The 22,837-nt window shown below is 31.6% G+C and overlaps 1 protein-coding gene across 1 annotated transcript; it reads right to left on the reverse strand.

The window, feature by feature from the left end:
- Positions 1-7,538: 7,538 nt before the first annotated feature.
- Positions 7,539-11,452, reverse strand: LOC107430324 (phosphatidylglycerophosphate phosphatase PTPMT1). Its single transcript, XM_016041162.4, has 6 exons — positions 10,636-11,452; positions 10,009-10,131; positions 9,475-9,568; positions 8,760-8,842; positions 8,523-8,612; positions 7,539-8,095 (listed from the first exon to the last, which is right to left on the reverse strand). The coding sequence occupies exons 1-6, from the start codon at positions 10,858-10,860 to the stop codon at positions 7,706-7,708; spliced, it is 1,005 nt and encodes a 334-aa protein (XP_015896648.3). The 5' UTR covers positions 10,861-11,452; the 3' UTR covers positions 7,539-7,705.
- Between the last annotated feature and the right edge of the window lie 11,385 nt (positions 11,453-22,837).

The following is a 22,837-nucleotide window of genomic DNA, read 5'->3' on the forward strand; positions in this document are numbered from 1 at the left end:
TTCTCTGGCTCCCCCTCTTCAGTAAGAAGAATAAATTGAGATTTTGATATCTCTTTGATGGAATACGACTTCGTTCAGATCTTTGCAGAGATGTACCATCATTTGACTGTTGTGATGGTCCTGCAGCTGTTTGTGTTTGAGCATCTCCTTGCTAAATATCCTTTTCTCTCTCCTGTTCTGCTCTTGGTAATTATTTATGCATCTCGTCACCATCTGTGGTGGGTTATGCTGGTACTGGATCAAGAACAAAATCATGGGCACTGGTACTAGAAGACTTCATTTGTTTCTCAATATCTTCTATAGTCTAATTTTCTTGGAATACTACATCCCTGCTTTTGATAACCTTCTTTGTTTTTGGATCCCATAATTTGTATCCGAATTCTTCATCTCTATATCCGACAAAGATGCATGGAGTAGTTATTGCATCAAGCTTCTATTTAAGCTCCTTGGATACATGTGCAAAGTTTAAATATCCAAATACTCTTAAATGAGAGTATGAGGGATTTTTACCAGACAACACTTTCTCTAAAATTTCAAAATTTAATGGTACTGATGGTGATCTGTTAATCAAATAGCAGGTGGCACGAATAGCCTCTCCCCTGAATGACTTTGTTAGCTTAGCCATACTGATCATACTTTTGACCTTCTCCATAATCATCCGATTCATTCTCTTAGCTACACCATTATGTTGTGGGGTGCAAGGGACCGTCTTCTCATGCCAAATGCCCTGTCCTCTATAGTAGGCATCAAACACATAGGAAGTATACTCATCTCCATTGTCCGAGCAAAGATACTTCAGCTTCTTTCCTGTCTCACGCTTTACCATGGCATGGAACCCCTTGAAGTGATCTAAAACCTGGTCCTTCGTCTTTAGAAAATAAATCCACACTTTCCGAGAAGCATACAAACAATGATTAAATGAGACTTTGTGTTGCTTACCATACAAACAATGATTACAAGGATCTGACACAGCATTCATGGAAATAATGATAAACTTCATTTTTGTCAAGGTAGACAATCCTTTCTCACTCATGTGACCGAGTCTCTGGTATCATAGATTTTTAGATGCCTCTTCTTCTGTAATATTAAGGCTATCTGCACAAATTTTCATATGAGTCTTGTAACGTGTTCCATAAATATGTCCAGCGATAACAATAGAACCTTTTTTCATTTTCCATGTGCCATTGTAAAAGTGGTTACTGAAGCCTTCCTTGTCAAAGGCTATTCCTAAGAGTAGATTGAGCCGAAGGTCTAGAACATGTCGGACATCCTTCAAAGTAATTATATGTCCAACGTTGGTCTTTATCTAAATATCACCGATTCCAACGATCTTAGTGAAACTGTTATTGCCTATGTTCACTGTACCAAAGTCTTCTACTTTATATGCTTTGAAAAACTCTATATGCGGAGTAACATGGTCGGATGCTGTAGTATCTACTACCCATTCAAAGCCAAATTATTAACATGTTTTCCCAATGTCTTTTCTCCTGGCCTCCTCATTAAATAAGGCATTCATTACCATAGCCATGGTACGTTTGCCATTCAAAGCCAAATTATTAAGAGAGACGACTAGTGTCTTCTAATTGTCTGAAAGAGAGTTAAGAAGTAAAAGTGCCTGTTCATCTCCTAGTTGTAACTTCACCGTAGACAATTGGTTTACCAAGTTCTGAAACATACTGGTATACTCGACTATAGAAGTTCCATTCTTCAATTTCAAATTACCAAATGCCTCATTAATAAGGCTTTACTCCGATCAGTCTTGGCTTGGTACATGTCCTCCAACTTCTTCTAGAGGGTGTATGCATATGTTTCTTGCATAAAGTGATGGAAGACACTATGGTTGATCCATTGTCAGATTTGACCGATCATTTTCCTGTTCATCTTCTTCCATTTTACTTCTTTGGTGGGATCAGGATTCCTTCCTTTTGTATCCAAAGGATCAAACAAGTCCTTGCAATTTAGAAGATCTTCCATCCGAGGTCTCCAAAGTGCATAGTTGGTGGCGGTAAGCTTGATCACAGCTCTCGAATATGATTCATCCATTGACATCTTTTCCTTCAAATATCGGAGCTGAATTTGGAAAAATAGAGTCCACCAATGCGTCCAGAACAGTAAAAAAACATTGGGTTTGACTCCTCTTAGGTCAAAATCTGAATCTTAAAAAGTTGGAGTCAAAGTGCAATTTTCAAAAGTTCTGAATGAAACTACAAATATCAAAACTTCTCGAAAAACTTGTAAATACCAAAACATATAGGGGTATTTATGCAATTTTAGAAAAGTCTGGGACCGATGCTGACGTGGCTGATGACATGGTAGACCGGGTGACATGGCACCATGTGGCAGCGAGCTGGTGGATGACGTGTCATGGATCAGATCGGCTCAAAGGCTCATCTCTCAGCTTGGTGTGACTCAGCTTCTGCGCGTGGATGGGACATGGGATATTGACCGGTGCATGAAAACTTGCACAAAACTTTGACTGGCACATGGAGGCGTGTACGATGGCTGATGGAGGTCTGGTTGGGCTCGTTCTCTTCGTCTTAGCGAGATCTACCTCCTGGTATGCTTAAATTCTTTATTTGAACTTTCGGATGATGAATCCTAGTTCTGGATCTTGGCTCTGATACCACTTGTTGTGATCCTTTGATCACAAAAAATACACAAAACCAACACAAAAACAAAGAAAGACAAAAAGCATGAAAATTGCGAAGAAAAAGATATATTATTTACTATGAAATTTATACACAAAAAAACGTCTGTAAAACTCTCTCCTCTGGAGTCTCAAAAGACCTGTGTTGTCTTTCATGTGTGTTATGATACAAAACTAAAATTGAGCATCTATTTACAATACTTTCTAGGGTTGAAATCCTAATGGGTCGAAAAGATTCCTCTACAAAATTATTGCAGAACAGTTGCAAAAATATATATACTTGCATAAAAATCCCTCAACATAAAAGATTAATATTGCAAATGAATAGCTAGGCCAAAAGTGTATATAGTGTCTAGCTCTTTCTCTCTCAAAGATGATGATGATGGTGAGCTGAAAATAAAAGAGGGTTCCATTTAATTTTTTATTGCATCTGCTTTTATGGTCTAAAAAAAATAAAATAAATTTTTCAAGAAAAAAATAAAATAAAATAAAATTCTCCAAATCTTGGAAAATGTGCTTACTATAAATTTCGCAAATATATAATTCAAAATTTGCAAAAGCACTCCTGATTAGATAATGATATAGTACTGTTTATTATAGTAACCAGAACTTAAACCTAGTTTAAGCAAGTCAAATCCCTTTGTTTAATTCTACATGACAATTCTTCAAGCAGCTTCACTGCACAATTTTTAAACCGCTCATTCAAATTAATTTGTCATCCAATTTGTAAACAACCATTTGTCGTCCAATTTGTAAACAACCAAAAAAAGTATGTATATAATTATATGATTATAGTACTTGTGGCAATAGGATTCCTCATGAGCAAGAATATTATATGCATGATCATGATGGCATAAATATGCATGTAAAAATTTTAGCAAAAAATATATATGCATGCAAAATTTGAAATAGCTTTTGTAGGAAAATGGAATGGACCATGAATTAGGTCAAATACAAGAGAGGGGAAAAAAAAAAAAATTGTATCTTTAATTTGTTGGAGGCGGCTATCCTATATAAGCTCTTAGTTTCAAAAAGTCAGAGAGAATTTTTTTGCAATTTCCTATACAAGCTCAGAGATAAATTTTTTTTGCAATTTCCTATGTAAGTTTTTAGTTTTAAAAAGTCAGAAGAAAAATGAAAGCAATTCATTATTGTGATGGATTCCATTGCTGATCAACAGCAACATAAAGAATAAGGCGTCTCAAGAGTATTATTTTCTAATAGTAAAGACATTATTTTTGGAAGTTCAAAATTCAAATCTCTTAATTCCAAAATAAAAAAAAATTTAAAATTTAAAAAAAATAATAAAATAATATAATAAGATTTGTTAGCACTACCGCATCAATTGATAAAAATTTGACAAACAAATTTCCATTTGCATAAATTTCTTAAAAAAAGAAAATCTAAAAATTAATCTCGGACTATTTTTGTTTTAGAAGTATCTTTTGCTCATTGCAAATGATAGTAATGATGAAGAAAAAATAATGAATAAAAAGAAGGATCCTTGCTCGTTCCATGCCCGCAATTTTTGACGCATCATCCTATGTTAATTATAATTCGTTATAAACCTCCTCCAGCTTTCACTATTTTCGAGTTTAGTCCCTCAAATTTTTTTTTTTTTTTTAATGCAACGACATCCTTGACCATCATTAAATTCTTAAATTGCTCCTTTTGATAGTAAAATATTTAATAGCCGTTTGTTTTTTTGGGCAAAAGTATTCAATACGTCTTATGTACAAAGGGTTATTATTTTTGTATCTAAAAAACAAAAAGTTGTCTGATATGGTACAAATAGCCAATCACAAAATAACCATATGAAACATTAAATTATGAAGGTTGTAAAGATGGATAGTAATGAGAAATTTTATTATTGGAAATTTTCATCTCAATTTAATAATACACATAATGATAATAATAATACATATCATATTATTTGATTGGTCTTGATATAATTTCTTTCAAGTTTTTATTCCCTTTACTTTAATGTAATTATGCCACGCTGCATCCTAAGTGGATCACATGAGTGTTTCTATCTTTTTTGTGAGCCGCTGTCTATTTTTAGCTTATTAAGAGGAACAATTAAAGATTTAACGAAGGCTCAAGGACAACGAAAAAATAAAAGAAAGTTTAGGGACCAAACAGCAGCAAACAGTTCACTCTCCGATCTCACTTCTTCCACTTCTTCATTCACCGAAACTTTTTCTTTTTCTTTGATAAAACATCACAAAACTTATAAGGACAAAACATTCACCGAAACTTACAAACTAGGACCTAAAAAAAAATTAAAAAAAACAAAAAAACAAAAAAAAAAACACACACACACACCAATTAAGGACCGAACATCTCCATTTCACCCCAAAGTCAAGTGAACAGTGAACATAAGGAGTCGTCAATAAGAAGGCCACCCCTCAAGTTCCACATGCACATATTCTTCCATGCGCTCGTTTTCTCTACTCTCCTCTCTATGGGTAACATTTTGATTTCCTCAGGGTTAGAATTTATATCCTTTTTTTTTTTCTAGCTACTTTATTTTCTTAATTCATTAATTTCTCTTTTAAAATTATTTATTTTGATGCTCTTTGGTGTTTGGTTTTAGGTGACAGTAAAAATGAGCAAAAAGAAAATGACATTGCACCAGATATTTATGTTTCTCTTGGGCACCTTGCTTGTCTTCCTTCTTCAACTTATGTACCAATCCAAAAATGTGTCACCCTTTGGCACACATTATATAAGTATATTAGCCTTTTTTGTCGCTCTTTCGGCCTATGTCGTAGCTTTAGCCGCGGATATGGAGCCTTGCAATTCAAATTATGTTGCAATTCAAAATTAGGGTTTTGTCAGCAATACTTACCTTGGTTTTGCTTTTGTTGATTCTCATTCCAGCTTTTGGTTGGATCACTTTAGCCATGTGGGTTGCCTATTTTGCTAAGGTTGTTTTCCAATTCTTTTAGGTTAGAATTAATCAATTAATGTACGAGTGGAAACAACTTTATTATTTATTTTTTTGAAATTTAAAAATCTAATTTTCTAAACTCACAATTTTGAAAAGAATTTATGTTTGCACCTAAAATACTTTTAGCACTATTTTATACACTTCACATTCATCACATTTATAGTAAATATAATTTGATAAATGCATTTTTGGGTTAAGTTTTGATACTAAAAATTATGTTCGACATTAATTTGGGACTATAATGCACAATCTTCTATTTATTTTGACTTGGCCCTGAACCACTCCACCCCTATTTTGTTCCCATTCCTACTGGTTGCTTTTCTTGAAATGGAACCATCGGAGTTAGGAACTCGTTTTCCATAAAGTATATATATAGATATATATATATATATATATATACATACATACACACACACACACAAATAGAATATTGGTACAAGGTGGGATGAATAATCCCCATCGCTATCTCGAGGCATAGGTATTTGTACTGTGTCCAGTCCCATTTTTAGTTTGACCACCACATTAATTAGGATGGTTTCCACGAGAATGAGGAATGGCGAGGTAAATTGTTATTTTTAGGTGGAAGTTAACTGTGAAGGGTATTATTGAAATTTTATAGACTAGAAAGAACTATATTTTCATACCACAAACTTAGGGCCCTAGTTAAATTTCATTTAGCTGAAGGGTTTGTATTCAAAGGGGTTGGCAAATACAGAAGAGAAATAAAAAATAATAATGATAATAAAAATAAAAATAAAATTGGGGACTAAAGTCGACCGACTTTGCCTCGGTCTTCTTGACCCCCAAACAATGAATACACAAAAAATAAAATAAAATAAAATTAGGGACTAAAATGCAAAATCGCCGACTTTTTTTACCCCACAAGTCAAGGGAACAGTACATACGGGAGTGAATAAAAAGGCCACCCCTCAGCTTACACATGCACACTCTCTTCCATGCCCTCTCTGTCTCCCATCCCACTCTCTCCCATGGAGATGGACAACAATAACGTTTTGATTTCTGCAAGGTTAGAACTTATATCCATTTTCTAGGTAGTTTATTTTCTCCTCACTAATTTCCACTTTAGCTACGATGATGTAATTTAATGTTTTTTTTTTTATAATGTGGTGGCAGTTCCTTTGAGCAACCAGTAAGCAATAAAATGAGATTGCACCAGATATTTATGTTTCTCATGAGCACCTTGCACGTCTTCCTTCAACTTATGTACCAATCCAAAAATGTGTCACCCTTTGACACACACTATATAACTATGTTAGCCTTTTTTGTTGCTCTTTCTGTCTACGTCGTAGCTTTAGCAGTGGATATGGAGCCTTGCAATTCAGATTATGCTGAAATTGTGAACAAAATTAGGCTTTTGTCAGCAATGCTCCTTGATTCTGCTCTTGTGGATTCTCATTCCAGCTTTTGGTTGGATCACTTTCTCCGTATGGGTTGCTTATTCTGTGAAAGTTGTTTTTCAATTCTTCTTTGTTAGAATTCATCGATTAATATATAATAATCTTCTTCTTACGGTTGATATAATGAAAAGGGGAACCAATGGCCACTTGATCGAACAAGAAGGTAGGCCTCCGGTGTAAACCATATTATTAGCCGACCAAAACATTTAATAAATGCGTTCTTCTTTTATGAACAAACAAAATTATAATCATCATACTCAAACGCCTTCCTTCTCTTAACAACTGAATTTCGTCCCTGAATGTGCCATTTTACAGTCGACAAATTTGTGGACAGATGTCATGAAATTACTGAGCCAAATACTAATTGTCTTCTTAAAATATACCCTTTCGTTTGCAATTAAAAGGAACTCTCCTTGCGATGAAAATTGATCACCTGCTCCATTTTTCGTTGTCACATATAATGTTACAGCTTTGATCGATAGAGATGCTAAGCTCTGATGCTGAAAGTAGGAAACATTAATGCACAATTTTTCAGTTGTGACTCGAACACCATAACAACTCAATTTACATGGGGAAAACAGTTTACAGTTGTGCCTGGGGTAACATTATTCTCGATTTCTGTTTGAAAAAGATTTGAAAGGCACATAATATAAAACATATCGTATACAATTCCAGTGATTTTTCTCATCAGTAGACATGGATGTCCACACTGATGCCTCCCAGATGATCAGCCCTAATAGAGCAACTTCTCTCCCTGCCCAACTTCTTCCCTGAATAATTCTGATGTGCACGGCACCGAAGCCAAAAGCATGATACTCTTGCCAAAGCTGCCTGTCCAGCAACTCGAACACGGTAGACCACACTTAGATCTGCCCATATCTCAGTTCCCTCATCAGTCGATTCCAGACTCGGGTCATAACCTTCAAGATCAGATTTTGTTACCACAACTACCGAGCCATCATCAAATGGAACTAAATCTCGAGAAGCTGCTAATCCTGGGGCCCTCTTTACAAGATTGATTTCTGGGCAGTAAGCAACTGCATTCTTCACCTTCAGATGGTAGAATTCCTGAACTGCCTGCATTTACAATCAACAAAGGGAAAATCAGTAAGGCAACACTAACAATTGTTTACACAAAAAGGCTCCAAGCCTCCGACAATGGATTTATGGCAGATAATTGATTAAACAATGATTTATGGCAGCGAAGAGAAATACAGGAAATTAAGCAGGTCTAACATTTCAAGCAACTTAATCCCCTCCACATATTGAACATATCCAATAGGGATAACAGATGATTCTACCATCAGCATCATAAATAACCCACATATATCTTAGTTAAAGGCCGACATAACTACAAATGTGTACAAATCAAACAGGAAAAAAGAAATAATAAATCAACTACAAAAAACAACATAAGACACAAATTAAAGAATTTCATCAGCCAATCGCTCAGAGAGCAATACAGAGAATGGGTAGCCAAAAAAGTTATAAGATTTAAGATTACCTGCCACTGGGATGATGCTAAAAGTACCCTTGGGCGAATTGACTTAACATAATCATAAGCAGAATCAGGTGTCATCTTCTTGTGTTGCACCTATAAAAATGAGAAATTTAGAAAAGCTGAAAAATCTTCAATTACTCATAGTCAATAGCATTGGCTAAAAATTTCTTTGTAACAACATTCACCAGTCAGCTTATTATGAGAGTATTCCAGATGTAAAGTTTTGGCATGGAAGCTAACCAGGTAACAGATAACAATGGTTGTGCTACGTCCCCGTCCAGCTTTACAATGGACATATGTCGTTCGTCCAAATGATGCATTTTCTTTTTGATCAAACAAGAATTAAGATAATCAATCAATTATTGTAGAGTAAAAATTAAAAATCTAATCTTAAAAAGCTAAAATTAAGCTTGTTGAGAAAACATAATCTTCAAGAGCTAAAATTAAGTTTGCTTCTCAACACATAAAAGTAGATATATCATCTCTATGTTGAGAAAAACCTCAAAACTCGATAGAAAGCATCAAAATTCAAAGCACATTCAAAATTTATAACATGCATGCTAGAGTAAGAACCCTGGAAAGAAAAAGAAATAACACAATCTGATAAATTTGTGCCTTCAACATGGACAATAATTCCCTAACAAATTATCTCCACCCATAAATAAAAATCTAAATGGCAATGTCAGTTAGTTTCACATGTCTACATAATGGGATATCAATAACGACAGTGCATTCAGATCCAAATAATCCCAAGCTTTAGAGATGTTGCTACATATTTAGCGAAAAAAATTCATCCAAATTTTATACTAGCAAATGAAATGGGACATTATGTCCAAAAACAGAACGAACCTGTTTAGGCAAAACTAGTAAAATTATGAACGTCATTTTATGTATAACAAAAAAAAAAAAAAAAAAAAAAGAAAGCAACAAAAGAAAACTAAAAAGGGATACAGACCATGTATAAACTCTACAGCATGACATATATCAGTTAATGATGGTGCAAAGCAGTAATCTCTTGTTGGGAGCACCAGATGGTCAATGCCATGAGCCTGCCAAATTAATTAACAGTAAGATGTTAAGACAAAACATAATGTCGAATACCAGTCAAACACGTACACCTACTAGGAGTAGTAAGAAACAGTATCTTTATTTTCATACAGCTTTTACATATTAAACTCAAAATTCACAGACTCGTTCATCATTTCAATGGCACAGAATGAAAATATGTCATATCTACAATATAGTCAATGAAGAAAGGATTACATAAAGTTTTCATAAAATGCTATGCAATCTACACTGTAAGAAATTCAATTTATCTAATGCTCAAAGCTGCAAAAACAACTTCACACTGATACATTGAGCCCTTGTCCCCGAACCCCATTAAGAAATAATTAAGGAGTTAAAAATAAATAAAAAATAAAAAAGAAGACATTGACAATAAGAAACCCAGTTGTTGTGAGCAGCAAAGTAACTAGGATGAAACACTCACATGGTACAGAGACGTTGGAACCAAGGTCTCATACGACTCATTAAGAGTGATGACTCCACGAACTCCAAGCTCCTTTAGGCAGGGAACATCAACAGGGAATGGGACAGCACCTAAAAGTATAAACTGAAGATAAAATAATTATAATTAAAACCTTGGTATGTGTCAAATAAAGATTATTCTCACGTATAACTAATAGAACATATAATTAAGGGGATAAAAAGTGAAATCTTAATCTCTATCCTAATTCTCAAGTTACTGTCTGCCTGCCCAATTAATCAACACTAGAAAACCTTAAAGGATTAACACAATTTGTGTGTCCACTTCACATAAATGTTTCAAAAGTGCAAGTTCAATAAAATGCACACGCAAGTACATTATACTTCTAAAGACTTGCTCTTAGAAAAATGAGAGGACAGGCATTAAAGCTTTTCCTTCTCATCTCTTCCTATAAATTCATCGTCTTAATATTCACACTAAAAAGAATGACTAAAGATAAACATAAGCAGAAGCAGAAAATTAACCATTTCACAAAACAATAAGCACAACCATCTATTCCACATTACAAACAACGCCCATACGCATACACATATCAGAAAAAACACAAGCAACCAAGGCGAGAAAATATACCTCATCAACCTTATCCCACCACCGGAATTCAGCCTGAATCTTATTTCTGACAACGTTGTAGAGCAGCGTAGGGTAAAAAAGCGCACGAGCCCCTGCCCCAATCAAAACCCTTTTGGCATCCAAAGCGGCAATACTCCCACTACCAAATTCGCTGTCTCCAGCACACAAATTCCCTACTTCCCCACTTTCAACTTCCCCTCCTCCCTTCAATTCCTCAATATACATAGCCTTTATTCAAACCCCAAAACAAGAAAATAGAAAATCCCTACAGCACCAAATCCAAACACAAAATCTAAAATATCTACACAAAATTCAACCAATCAACGATTCATACCACAAAAACCCCTAACTTGTTACCTAATTCACAAAAACCCAATTAAACAATTAGCAGATTAAACCTAGAGTTTCTACAACAACAGACAGAAGAATCAAGGATCGGTAGCGAATTCGATCTTAAAACGTATAAATTAAAATTCCTCCAAGAAATCACAAACATATTTGACAAAAAAGGCGTCGATCGGACGGAGAAAACGAGGCGGCGACGATGTGGATACGATCGGAGACGCCTAAAGCTTGACAATCGATGGGAAGGGGTGAGGGATTGGAATCGCAGATGATTGGAATACAGGAAACACCAAAAACCTAGAATCGCTTCGATTAGAGGACAGCCTGAGGTTCTACTCCACCTTTTGCTCAACAAACTCTGAAACCGAAATTAAATAAAATAAAAGTAAAAAAAAAACAAAAAAACAAAAAAAGAAGAAGCTTCGTTGAGAGAGAAAGAGAAAAGAGAAAAGACAGGTGGAATTGAATATGCAAATGAAATTAAAAGAAATAAAAAGTTTGTGAGGTTATGGAGTGGGGAGAGAGACAGAGAGAGAGAGAAGAGAGAGAGAGAGAGAGAGATAAATTCACGGGCAGACAGACGGGGACCATGAAACGTTGGTTAGATGGTTGACACGTGTCTGGATTGTGGGTGCGTGGAAGATATACGGGCGTCAAGGTAGGGTTTCGGCCATTAGAGATTGGCCGATAATTAATAGATTAATTGAGGTTAATTATTCAATTACTAAAATTAGACAAAATTTCCTAGCAAAAGTAAAAAATAAAATTGGATAATTTTTTTTATTTTTCTCTTGGAATTAAGTAATTGCTTTACAGTTGTTTACCACTTATCTTCCACGTAATAAACAATTTATTTATCAAATAATATGATAAAATGAAATTATTTTTATTTCATTGTCTTATATTTAGTTATATATATTTATATTTAAATTATATTAATTTTTTAATTAATAAAATAATAATCCATTATCTATTTTGTAACCAAGACAATAAATATAAAATGAAAATTTAACTTTATTTGATTTTATAAAAATTAAATGGCATTGCTAGAATTAGGTGAAGAATATAAGTTCCACGCTTATCAAAATTTCAAATTAGAAAGAGATTATTTTTAATTTTTAAGCAAACTGAAAACTACTTTGATTGACAATTTAAGTTGGTTGAGATTGATTGCTTGGCTTGTTATTAAAGAAAATAAATAAAAGAAAAAAAAAAGGTAAAAAGAAGAAGAAGAAGATTTTGAGCTAGCAAATTCTAATTTTAATATTTCAGTAAAAACAAAAAAATAGGGCAACTTGAAATTAATCAACGGCATTCTAAACAACCATGAAAACATGAAAAAAGCATTGAGAAACTCCTATCTCATGCATAATCCAAATACCTAAAATCCCATTTTAACTCAATTAGGGTGAGCATCAAGAAATATTGCATATTTTTAATGTTCAACAACTTCAGTCAGCCATAACATCATCGATGCACTTTTTTCTCATAAATCAAAGCAAATAAGGCCATTCATTTTGGTCAACTTCAAAACCATCCATTTCTTCACAACCAGAGATTATGGGAAGTAATGTGGGAAAATAGTGGGTAATTTCTAAAGCTCTAATGACTTGTATGGTACCATTTATAAGAATTTGGAATTGTATTATTTTTATCCAATACTTTGTTTGGGAATGTAAATAGATTGGATAATTAATACCCTCCACATTTTTTTAATATGATCTATGGTGTATTAGTAATATACTATAATTTGTTGGCATTATATAATGCAAAACAACTCCAAAATGCAAGAAAAAGGCAGAGCAAGTGAATACAATTGGCAAATAACTACATTAATACACCCATTTCAAAACGATCGAAAAAAGCTCAGTTGGCATCCATAAAAACGATCGGAGTGTATGTGATATAACCCATAAAAATTGATCAAAGGAACAAAATTAAAAGGAGGAAAAAGGGTTTTGAGAGGGGGAAAAAAAAGAACTCTGCAGCAAGGTATTCAAGAACGGCATAGAATGACAAAGAGGTAGACAAAATAAAATAGCAATCAAGTTTTTCGGGTAAAACGATAAGGGATTCAAGAACATGCACACTGGCATACTGGTTGTTCTTGAGGAACCAAGCACACAGCCAATTGGGCAATTGGAGACCAACATTGAGAGATCTCATTACGGATTTGAGGCCCTTTAATTTGCCTCTGCCTCTTTTTGTGGTGGTTATAGCTGCTGCTATGGAGTTTGGTGGAAAATAATAAAATAAATATTGGAAAAATAAAGATAGATGGAAAATATTTTATCAATGACAAAACCAGGAAAAGAAATACAATAAATTAGATAATAAAATAACATAATTATATAAATTATGAACCTATAAACCATAAGGATACTTTTGGTATGCAGGATAGATTTGAATCGAATTGGACCGGACAAAATAAGTGTGGATCGCACAAAATTGGACTAGTTATCACATGTTTGGTGCATAATTAGATTGGAATGAACTAGTTTAGAATTATTGAAAATAAAAAAAATAAATTATATATTATATTTACAAAAAAAACATTATATTTAATTAAAGTTGTAAATTTATATATTTATATTTACATATAATTTTAATATTTTTTTACACCCACAAGTTATATTAATATATTGTTTTAAAAATAAATTAAAATAAAATTATAACATGGTAAATCATAAAGAACAATTAACTAAAAAAAAATTAACATTATATTTAATTAAGAGCTTGTTGATAACATAGGAATATTCATCTTCACTTCATGCGCATATATATATATATATTCTTAGGTTTAGTTTTAAGTAGTATTGTATGCATAATATATGTTAGATTTTGTTTGAATAGTCTACTTATACAACCAATAAGTAAATATACCTATCGACAACAATCCGAATAAACAATTTAATATAAAACCATTAATCCATTCGTTGTTCTATTTAGCATGTATATTTATAGTGGTATTTTGTATTGGATTTGACTCATTGGGGTTTTTCATCATTTGTTCTACATACTCAACATATTCAATTTCAGCTTCTTCAATGGTATGATATACTTAATATACATTATCTTTAAATCCGTGCACTTGCTTATGACATTCAGGCCAATAATTATATATCTCTGGTTGTCTACCTTCAAACACAATACAAGTTTTTTTCTTTGTCATTCAATATTTCTGCATATAATGATAAATGATAGTGTAATTAAAAAAAAAAAATAATACCTCAATCATTCAAACACATAATAATATAATAAAACATAACATATAATCATAAATATGTCTTCAAATACATAATAATAAACCAACATCCACTAAAATATAACATATGTCCATAAGTTTTAAAATAAAATGCTTATAAATGTCATCCCCTCAAACATAGACATAAATATATAATTTACAACATGACTCATTCAGTTATTTAAAAATTTAGTAGCAAATTCAATATTCACCTCATCCGTTTCAGTAATCTTGTAAGCCCCACATCTAAATATTTTGGATAATTGGCTTCATATTTATCAAACTTCTCAGATAATTGATTGAAAATTGAGATGCTACCTCGCCAACCTTTTGCAAGGTCATCATCTTTTAGTTTGGACTTCTTCTTACTTCTTGATTGGGATTGTGTAGAAGGTTCACTATGTATGGTTTGATTCATTGATATTGGAGAATATACATTATTAAAGTGTTCATTTGCACCCTCCATAATGATATCATTAACCATATCAATTGGAGTTTGTGCTCCAAATCCTATTGCACTTTCCTTCCCAAATATGTTAGAAAGCGTCTCCTATATTGAAAAAGGTTTACCTCTCAAACCTTTTTATATTTGGATTACTCTAAAATAAAGAAAAAAAAATTATGGAAAAAAAAATGTTCATATATTATGAAAAAATGTAAGAAACCAATTCAAAAACTAAATAAAAGTAGATGTTAAAAAATTCAAAACCTGCATGTAGGATTTCCAAGCTTCATCATTATCAACCTCCATACATTTAAGCAAGTCATTCCATCCAAATCCACTCTTTTGCAGCATATCATATATTATACCATATTGTTTCTTCCACTTTTTCATCTTTGACTCAATATGTAGATTAGCTAGCAACCTTGAGTTAGGACACATCTCAGACAATTGCCTCTCAATCATATTGAGTGTTCCAGATTTGAATAATCATGGGTCACAACATTACCCACTAGCTACAATCTCATCCAAAATAATTAGCGAAGCATCTTTCTCACTCTTACTCCTTGTGTGCCTAAATTCATTTCCCCTATTATCATTACTACAACCTCCAACTTTCATTGCTATTTAAATGGAAATGTCATGATATCAACCACACCAACCAGTGAATAAAATATAACAGAAATCTAAATTATTGCACATAAAATATATGATATTTCATAAAAATTATCCAAAAGGCTTCAAAAAACAAAAAAATAAAGCAGCTACAACATAATATTCTATATAACAATCAACTAATGACCACGATAGCGTCTCCACTCATCAAACTTTTCTTAGCTAACTCATCTCTCCAGATAGTCCATTGGTCTGAGGAAGGAATTGATCATATAATGTCATCCTCCCTACCAATTTCAACGCCTTCACTCATATCAAACTCAATTTCTTCAGGATCAAGTGATATTATATATAAGATGACAGGCTGTAATGATCTTAATTTGTGTTTTTGTTGGATAGAAAGATGAACTTCCTAAAAATTTCCACCGCATTTTGGAACCCCAAAGCATCTTTCTATGGCATTTCTAACATATGAATGCTTCAGATTGAAATACTCTTCATCATTTATGGGTGCACAACCATCTCTCCATTCGGAAAGGTGATATCTTGTTTCTCTATATGGTGCAAGAAATCCTTCACCATTAGTGTAATCAACATTTACTAAGTAATAACAATCTAAAAAAGAAAAATACCTCTTCTCGATGCAAGGTTCAACCATTACAATGTACAATTTGAGAATTATTCTTACCGGTTGATACTATTAATCTATTTAACCTACTCAATGCATCTTAGAGTCCTCTTGAATTTGAAGTGGAACCTTCGACCTAATCAAGTAATACAAATATGAATTTCCTATTCTAGTTATATACACCTAAGATATTTGTGGCTATCTCACACTTTCTTGTCTAATATCTTGGTTTATCGATTTCAGGTACATTTACCTTAATGTAAGTTCCATCTAATGCTTTTAAACAATTCTGTGTCATAAACAAAAGTACCCAAGTAAGATAATGTTGGAAATAATATATTTACCTCAATGTAAGTTCCATCTAATGCTTCTAAACAATTCTATATCATAAACAAAATTACCCAAGTAAGATAATGTTACAAATAATCTAAGTATAATATTATTAACCAAACTAATCCATAAATATACCCTAAATATTTACCATCTATCATTCAAATAATTATTTGACATAGGTTATGGATGTCTTAAGAAAATCCCATGTAAGCATAACACTCCATTCAACACTGAATTGAAGTACCTCCTAATTATCTTCCTCTATCTATAGAATCTAGTGATAATTATACCGTTTATTGTATAACGAGCAATTATATGTAGAAACATATACACTTACTCTTCTAATATAACATTTTCATCTATTTAAATATATCCATCATGATGTAATAACTCATATAAAATAGCAAATGTTCTTTTATCCATCATAAGTTGACTAACACAATCCATATCATTGTCCAACAAACTATTTACCAAATATGTACGTAATTCTCTAATCCTAGTGATTCAATTCCTAACACTTATATCATTTCTAATTCGCCATTATGCATACATGTACATAAGTTTGAGGTGTTAGTTACTATGATCATCAAAATACAATGTTCTATTCATAATCATTGAAAAAAATAAGAAAAATGAAAAAGAAAAAAAATAAAAGAAAATGAAAGAAAGAAAAAAAAAAGAATTTGAGTAAAGAAAAAAGAAAAAAAAGGAATATATATGTATATATATATATATCGGAAAATAAAAGCATTGATTGAGAAAAAAAAAAAAAAGAGAGAGCAAATTAGAAAGAAAAAGAAAACAAAAAAGGAAGAAAAAAGAGATTAATGATGATGATTCAATATTCAATAAATGATAATCAATATAAAAATAATAGCTTTTGATTTTCCTATTTTTGTATTCAAAGGATTGAGTTGTATTAAAGGTAGTGAAAAGTTGTGATTTTGAAGATAAAAGTGTTACAAGGAGTTACAGAGTTTGAAGGAAGGAAAGTGAAAAATATGTTTGAAGATAAAAAACAATGTTCTTTCTAAGTATATTCATTGGAATTTGATTTAAGTTTTTCTTTCGTATTATTTATTTTCTCATCATTTTTTTTTTCTTTTAGCCTTTTTAGCCTTTTTACCCTTCTGCCTTTACATTACAAGCTAGATAAAGATATATTAATTCAAGGTGATGCATTATTCTACATTAATAAAGAGTAATTAATTATGTCAAGCATATGAAGTTTATATTTTAATTTTTAATCTCTAATCATTATAGATTTATTTAATTGCATGATATTGATCTCCATAATTAATTTCATACAAAAACTTTAGAAGTAATGATTATGTTAAATGGAAAATAATGTGTTGAGTTGCACAATTACTTGGATGCTATTTTTGAATTGATGATATATTCAATTTTCAAAGCAAAAATTATCCCGTTGAGTGCCAAGGTGTAAGAGTGCGCATTTCTCTTATTAGTGTGAGGATTTTTTGGATAAGTCAATGAGATTTGGGCCAAAATAAAAACCATGCAAGCTAGGTCCAAATTGGATAATATTATACTAGTGGAGCTGGGCCATAAATTTTGGATAAGACAGAATGATATCAGAGCCAAAAACCCAACTAAAAATGTATCAACGAGAATGTTGAGCCTAAAGAGGATGGATTGTAAAACCTACAAAGCTTGAAGGATACGAGATAAGAAGGGGCAATATCAGTAAACAATACCACATCGCTTGGGAAGGACTTGGTTAAATGGTACAAAAAAGTGCACATTTCTCCTTGTAGACTTGGTTAAATGGTACATAAAAGTGGACATTTCTCCAATTAGTATAAGGCTTTTGTAACAAATGACTAGGATTTGGACCAAAACTAAATCGTGCAAGTTAGACTTAAAGCAAACAATATCATACTAGTAGAGTTAGGTCATGGACCTGAGGTGTGACATAATTTTTTTAATGGTTATAGCTTTTGAAAATTATTTTTTAGTGTTTAGTTTTCTTATTTGCCATGGACTAGCAAATAATATGTTGGGAGGTATGATGAGTGCTAAATATTATTATTTTGCGGCCCTTATTTATGTTTATTATTTGTTTTTCTTAGTGAATTATGTTTAATTGGAATAAATATCTTTTTTTTTTTTTAAATTTTTGAAAGCAAGGAATAAATATCTATTGATTCGACTATTTGCCAATTTTAAGTTAAAAAGAGTAAAAGATGAGATTTCTAGACTATTTTGGATTACTTTTAGAAGAAATATAAAAAAATACATTTTATGGAGCCTTTTAGTTTTTTTGTTTGCCATGGACTAGCGAATCATATGTTGGGAGGTATAATGAGTGCTAAATATTATTATTTTACGGTCCTTATTTATGGTTATTATTTGTTATTTTCTTAGGTAATTATGTTTAATTGGAATAAATATCTTTTTATTTTTTTTTATTTTTGAAAAGCAAGGAATAAATATCTATTAAATTGGCTATTTGCCAGTTTTAGGTAAAAAAAGAGTAAAATATATTTTGATTACTTTTAGAAGAAATATGAAGAAATACATTTTATGATGCTTTTTTTGGAGTTAATTCACTAGTTATTTATTCCAGTCATGATTTTCAGAAGCTTGATGATTTATTTTGAAGATTTGAAGATTTATTGTCTACTATATTTTATAATATTGGAGATTTTAACTTTATGCACAACAGTCATTGTTTTGATCATATTTTAAGCCATAAAAGGAATTTTTCAGTGCTTCTTGCTAGCATTAATTTGAATTCAGCGTATCGACATATACTTAGAGAATTTGAAATTGTATTTTATTGAAGTTTTGAACTAAAGGGGTTATGGACCATGTAAAGCGCAGACAGGGAGCTTATTCGGCTGAGGTTTTAGGGCCCAAAATGCCAAGCCGAAATTATTTTAATTGCTAAGTCAAAACCTTAGCCCTGATTTGAAAATTAAAGCCCAACAACTTGATTTCATAATGAGCACTATCTGATATTTTCCATCTATTTCTGTGTTGACCTATTTTTGGGATATTAGGTGTCACTCCTATAATATAGGAGCTGAAGATTTTCAGTTGCCAATAGGATTGTTCATTTTATTTTTGTAACTTAGAATATAGGAAAAATATGAGGAAATCCTGCCTACCAACCTCCATTTCTTCTCCTCCATACCACTCAGCAATTTTCCACTGCAGTTTATTTGAAGCTTAAGGGATCTAAAAGAAGAAGAAGAGTGTTGATGCAGGACTATGGCCAGAGTGACAATTGAGCCTTTGACACCATTATAGTATTTGTTTAATCTTTTCTATCCTTAAATTCTTGTATTATAAATTCTACCTAACATTATGAGTAGTAATTCACAGGCATAGCTTTCTTCTACACCATTCAATTGGTATTTATTTAATGATGTTTGATTTTGTTATCATGATATTTGATTTCTTTGGTTGTAGATGTGTTCTTAAATTTGAAGTTATCAATTGGTTGTACAACAACAGCCTATTAATATAATAGTTGGATCTAAATTAATTAAAACAATGCTCTTCTTTGTGGGTTCGATACTTGGTTAATTAACCATTTTATATTCATATACTTACGAATGGAAATCTTACGACAATTGCCTAAACCTCAAAAAAAGTAAAGTGCCATGCAAACTTATCAATCTTGAACCACCAATTGGAGTATGTTCAATCACTAACTTCAACTTGGGAAAAGGCAGATTGAATCAAGGGCACATTCCACCCACCTGAAATAGATATAACATTAGCATAAAAAGCTCACTAAACAAATAAGGAGAAACAATATTCAATAAACCCATACATGGTGGCCAAGAATCTTGATAGATTCTAATTTTTTGTCCATTTTCCACGCTCCAAACATCCATTCTCAAGCAGATTTCTATCCCAAAGCAAGCCTTTCCTAAAATAACAAGGTTTATAACCAACCCTAGCAGCACAAAAAGAAATTTGGGCAATATCTAGATTTAAGAACTTTACTTACTAAACTAAAATGTTTTAGACAAGTCTCCAACACTGTTTCACAAGTAAGGCCATAATAAACTCTTCTATTGGTCTAAAACCTAAATCATCAAGAGTTTTTCACTGGTACATCTGCATCTAAAGCATCCAAAGAATACCTCCCATTTCTTTTTCCACCAAAAGATCCTTACCAATCTAGGCATACATAGATATCTCAAGACCTAATTTCTGTATCTTATGTAGCATGCAAATTCATCAACCACTTATTCTCCAATTTATCTATCTATATATATATATATATATCTATATATATTTACTGAATTATATTCATATTAATGAAACATGACAAAAATCAAATTGAAAAAAAAAAAAAAAGAAGGAATAAGGCGATGCTTTTGATGATAAAAGCATCACCTATTGGTTTGGTATTTAAAAAAAAATAAAATTGAAGCTCCTTAATTTAACAAACTTGCTGGTTAATATTGCAAAAATTCATTAAGTTAAAATTGCAAACAAAACAAAAAATCAACAGTACCAAAAAAAGAAAAAAGAACACAATTAGGCAATGCTTTCGATGCTAAAAGCATCACGTACTAATCTTTAAATAATTAAAAGAAAAGACATTGTCAATTTTTACTCCATATTGCTATTTAGTATGTTAAACAATACAACTAAAATCTTCACGCAACCATTGAATCAATATAAAAATCTTTGGTCTGTAAAGTAGATTACAAAGTGACAGCAGCAATATGCTTAATCAACACAGTGCATTCCTTAGGTTTTCACAATCTAGGTATACACAAATATCTCAAGACCTAATTTTAGTATCTTATGTAGCGTGCTAATTCATGAACTACTTATTCTCCAATTTATCTCTATACATAAATGGTTTAAATTATATGCATATTAATGAAACTTGAAAAAAAATTAAATTGAAAAAAAAAATGCTAGGCATAGGGCAACCCTTTTGATGATAAAAGCGTCGCCTATTGGTTTGATATTTAAAAAAAGAAAAAGAAAAATTGAAGGTGCTTAGTATAACAAACAAGTTGGTTAATATTGCAAATATTCATTAAGTTAAAATTGCAAACAAAACAAATAATCAAAAGTGCCAAAAAAAAAAGAACACAGTAAGGCGATACTTTCGATGCTAAAAGCATCACCTATTAATCTTTACATAATTAATAAAAGACTTTTTCAATTTTTACTCCATATTGCGAATTAGTATATTAAATTATACTACCAAGATGTTCACGCAGCCATTGAATCAACATAAAAAACTTTATTTTGAAAAAATAAAATAAAATAACAAAGTGACAAAAAAAAATTTGCTTAATCGAAACACAACTCTCCTCAGGTTTTCATAATATCAAGGTATACACAGTTATCTCCAGACCTAATTTACGTATCTTATGCTTCATGCTCATTCACAAACCACTTTTTCCCCAATTTATCTAAATATATTTAGTTACCTAATTATATGTATATTAATAAAACTTGACAAAAATTAAATTGAAAAAAAAGGCTGGAATAAGACGATGCTTTTTAGGAATAAAAGTGTCTCCTATTGGTTTGAAATTTTTGAAAAAAATAAAAATTTAAACCTCCATAATTTAACAAACAAGTTACTTAATATTGCAAAAATTCGTTAAGTTAAAATTGCAAACAAAAAAAATAATCAACATTTAAAAAAAAAAAAAGAACATAATTAGGCAATGCTTTCCTTGCTAAAAGTGCTGCAAATTAATCTTCAAATACTTAAAAAAAAAGACTTTGTCAATTTTTACTCCATATTACTAATTAGTATGTTAAAGTATATGACCAAGATTTTCATACAGCCATTGAATCAAAATAAAATTCTTTCTTCTTAAAAAACGGATAATAAAGTGACAACAACACTCTGCCTACTGGACACACTGATCTTTTAGGGTTCTCACAATCTAGGTATACACATATATCTCAAGGTATAAATTATGTATCTTATGTAGCGTCTTAATTCACCAACCACCTTTTACTTTTTTTCTATATATATATTTACTTAATTATACGCATATTAATAAAACTTAACAAAAATAAAATTGAAAAAAAAAAGGAGGAATAAGGTGATGCTTTTGATGATAAAAGCGCCGCCTATTAGTTTGATATTTAAAAAAAAAAAAAAAATTCAAGCTGCTTAATTTAACAAACAAGTTGGCAAAAATTGCAAACATTCATTAAGTTAAAATTGCAAACAAAATGAATAATCAACATTGCCAGAAAAAGAAAAAAAGAATGCAATTAGGTGACGCTTTCGTTCCCAAAAGCATCACTTATTAATCTTTAAATAATTATAAAAAAGACTTTGTCAATTTTTTCTCCATATTGCTAACTAGTATGTTAACCTATACTACCAAGATCTTTCACGCAGCCATTGAATCAACATAAAAATTTTTGTTATGAAAAATAGATAACAATTTGGACGCTAGCAATCTGCTTATTAGATAAATTGCTCTCCTAAGATTTTCACAATTTAGGTATACACAGATCTTTTAAGACCTAATTTCTATATCTTATGTAGCGTGCCAATTCATGAAACCATTTGTTCCCCAATTTATCTATATATATATGTATATATATTTATATTTACTTAATTATA

This window comes from Ziziphus jujuba, chromosome 6 (assembly GCF_031755915.1).
Source record: "Ziziphus jujuba cultivar Dongzao chromosome 6, ASM3175591v1".
Classification (NCBI taxonomy): Eukaryota; Viridiplantae; Streptophyta; class Magnoliopsida; order Rosales; family Rhamnaceae; genus Ziziphus; species Ziziphus jujuba.

Excerpts from the sequence above, each read along its gene's own strand:
- LOC107430324 (XM_016041162.4), bottom strand. The coding sequence starts at position 10,860 with ATGTATATTGAGGAATTGAAGGGAGGAGGGGAAGTTGAAAGTGGGGAA. Across the intron at positions 10,132-10,635 it reads GGTGGGATAAGGTTGATGAG|TTTATACTTTTAGGTGCTGT; the intron begins GTATATTTTCTC and ends TTTTATCTTCAG. Across the intron at positions 9,569-10,008 it reads TTCCAACGTCTCTGTACCAT|GCTCATGGCATTGACCATCT; the intron begins GTGAGTGTTTCA and ends TTAATTTGGCAG.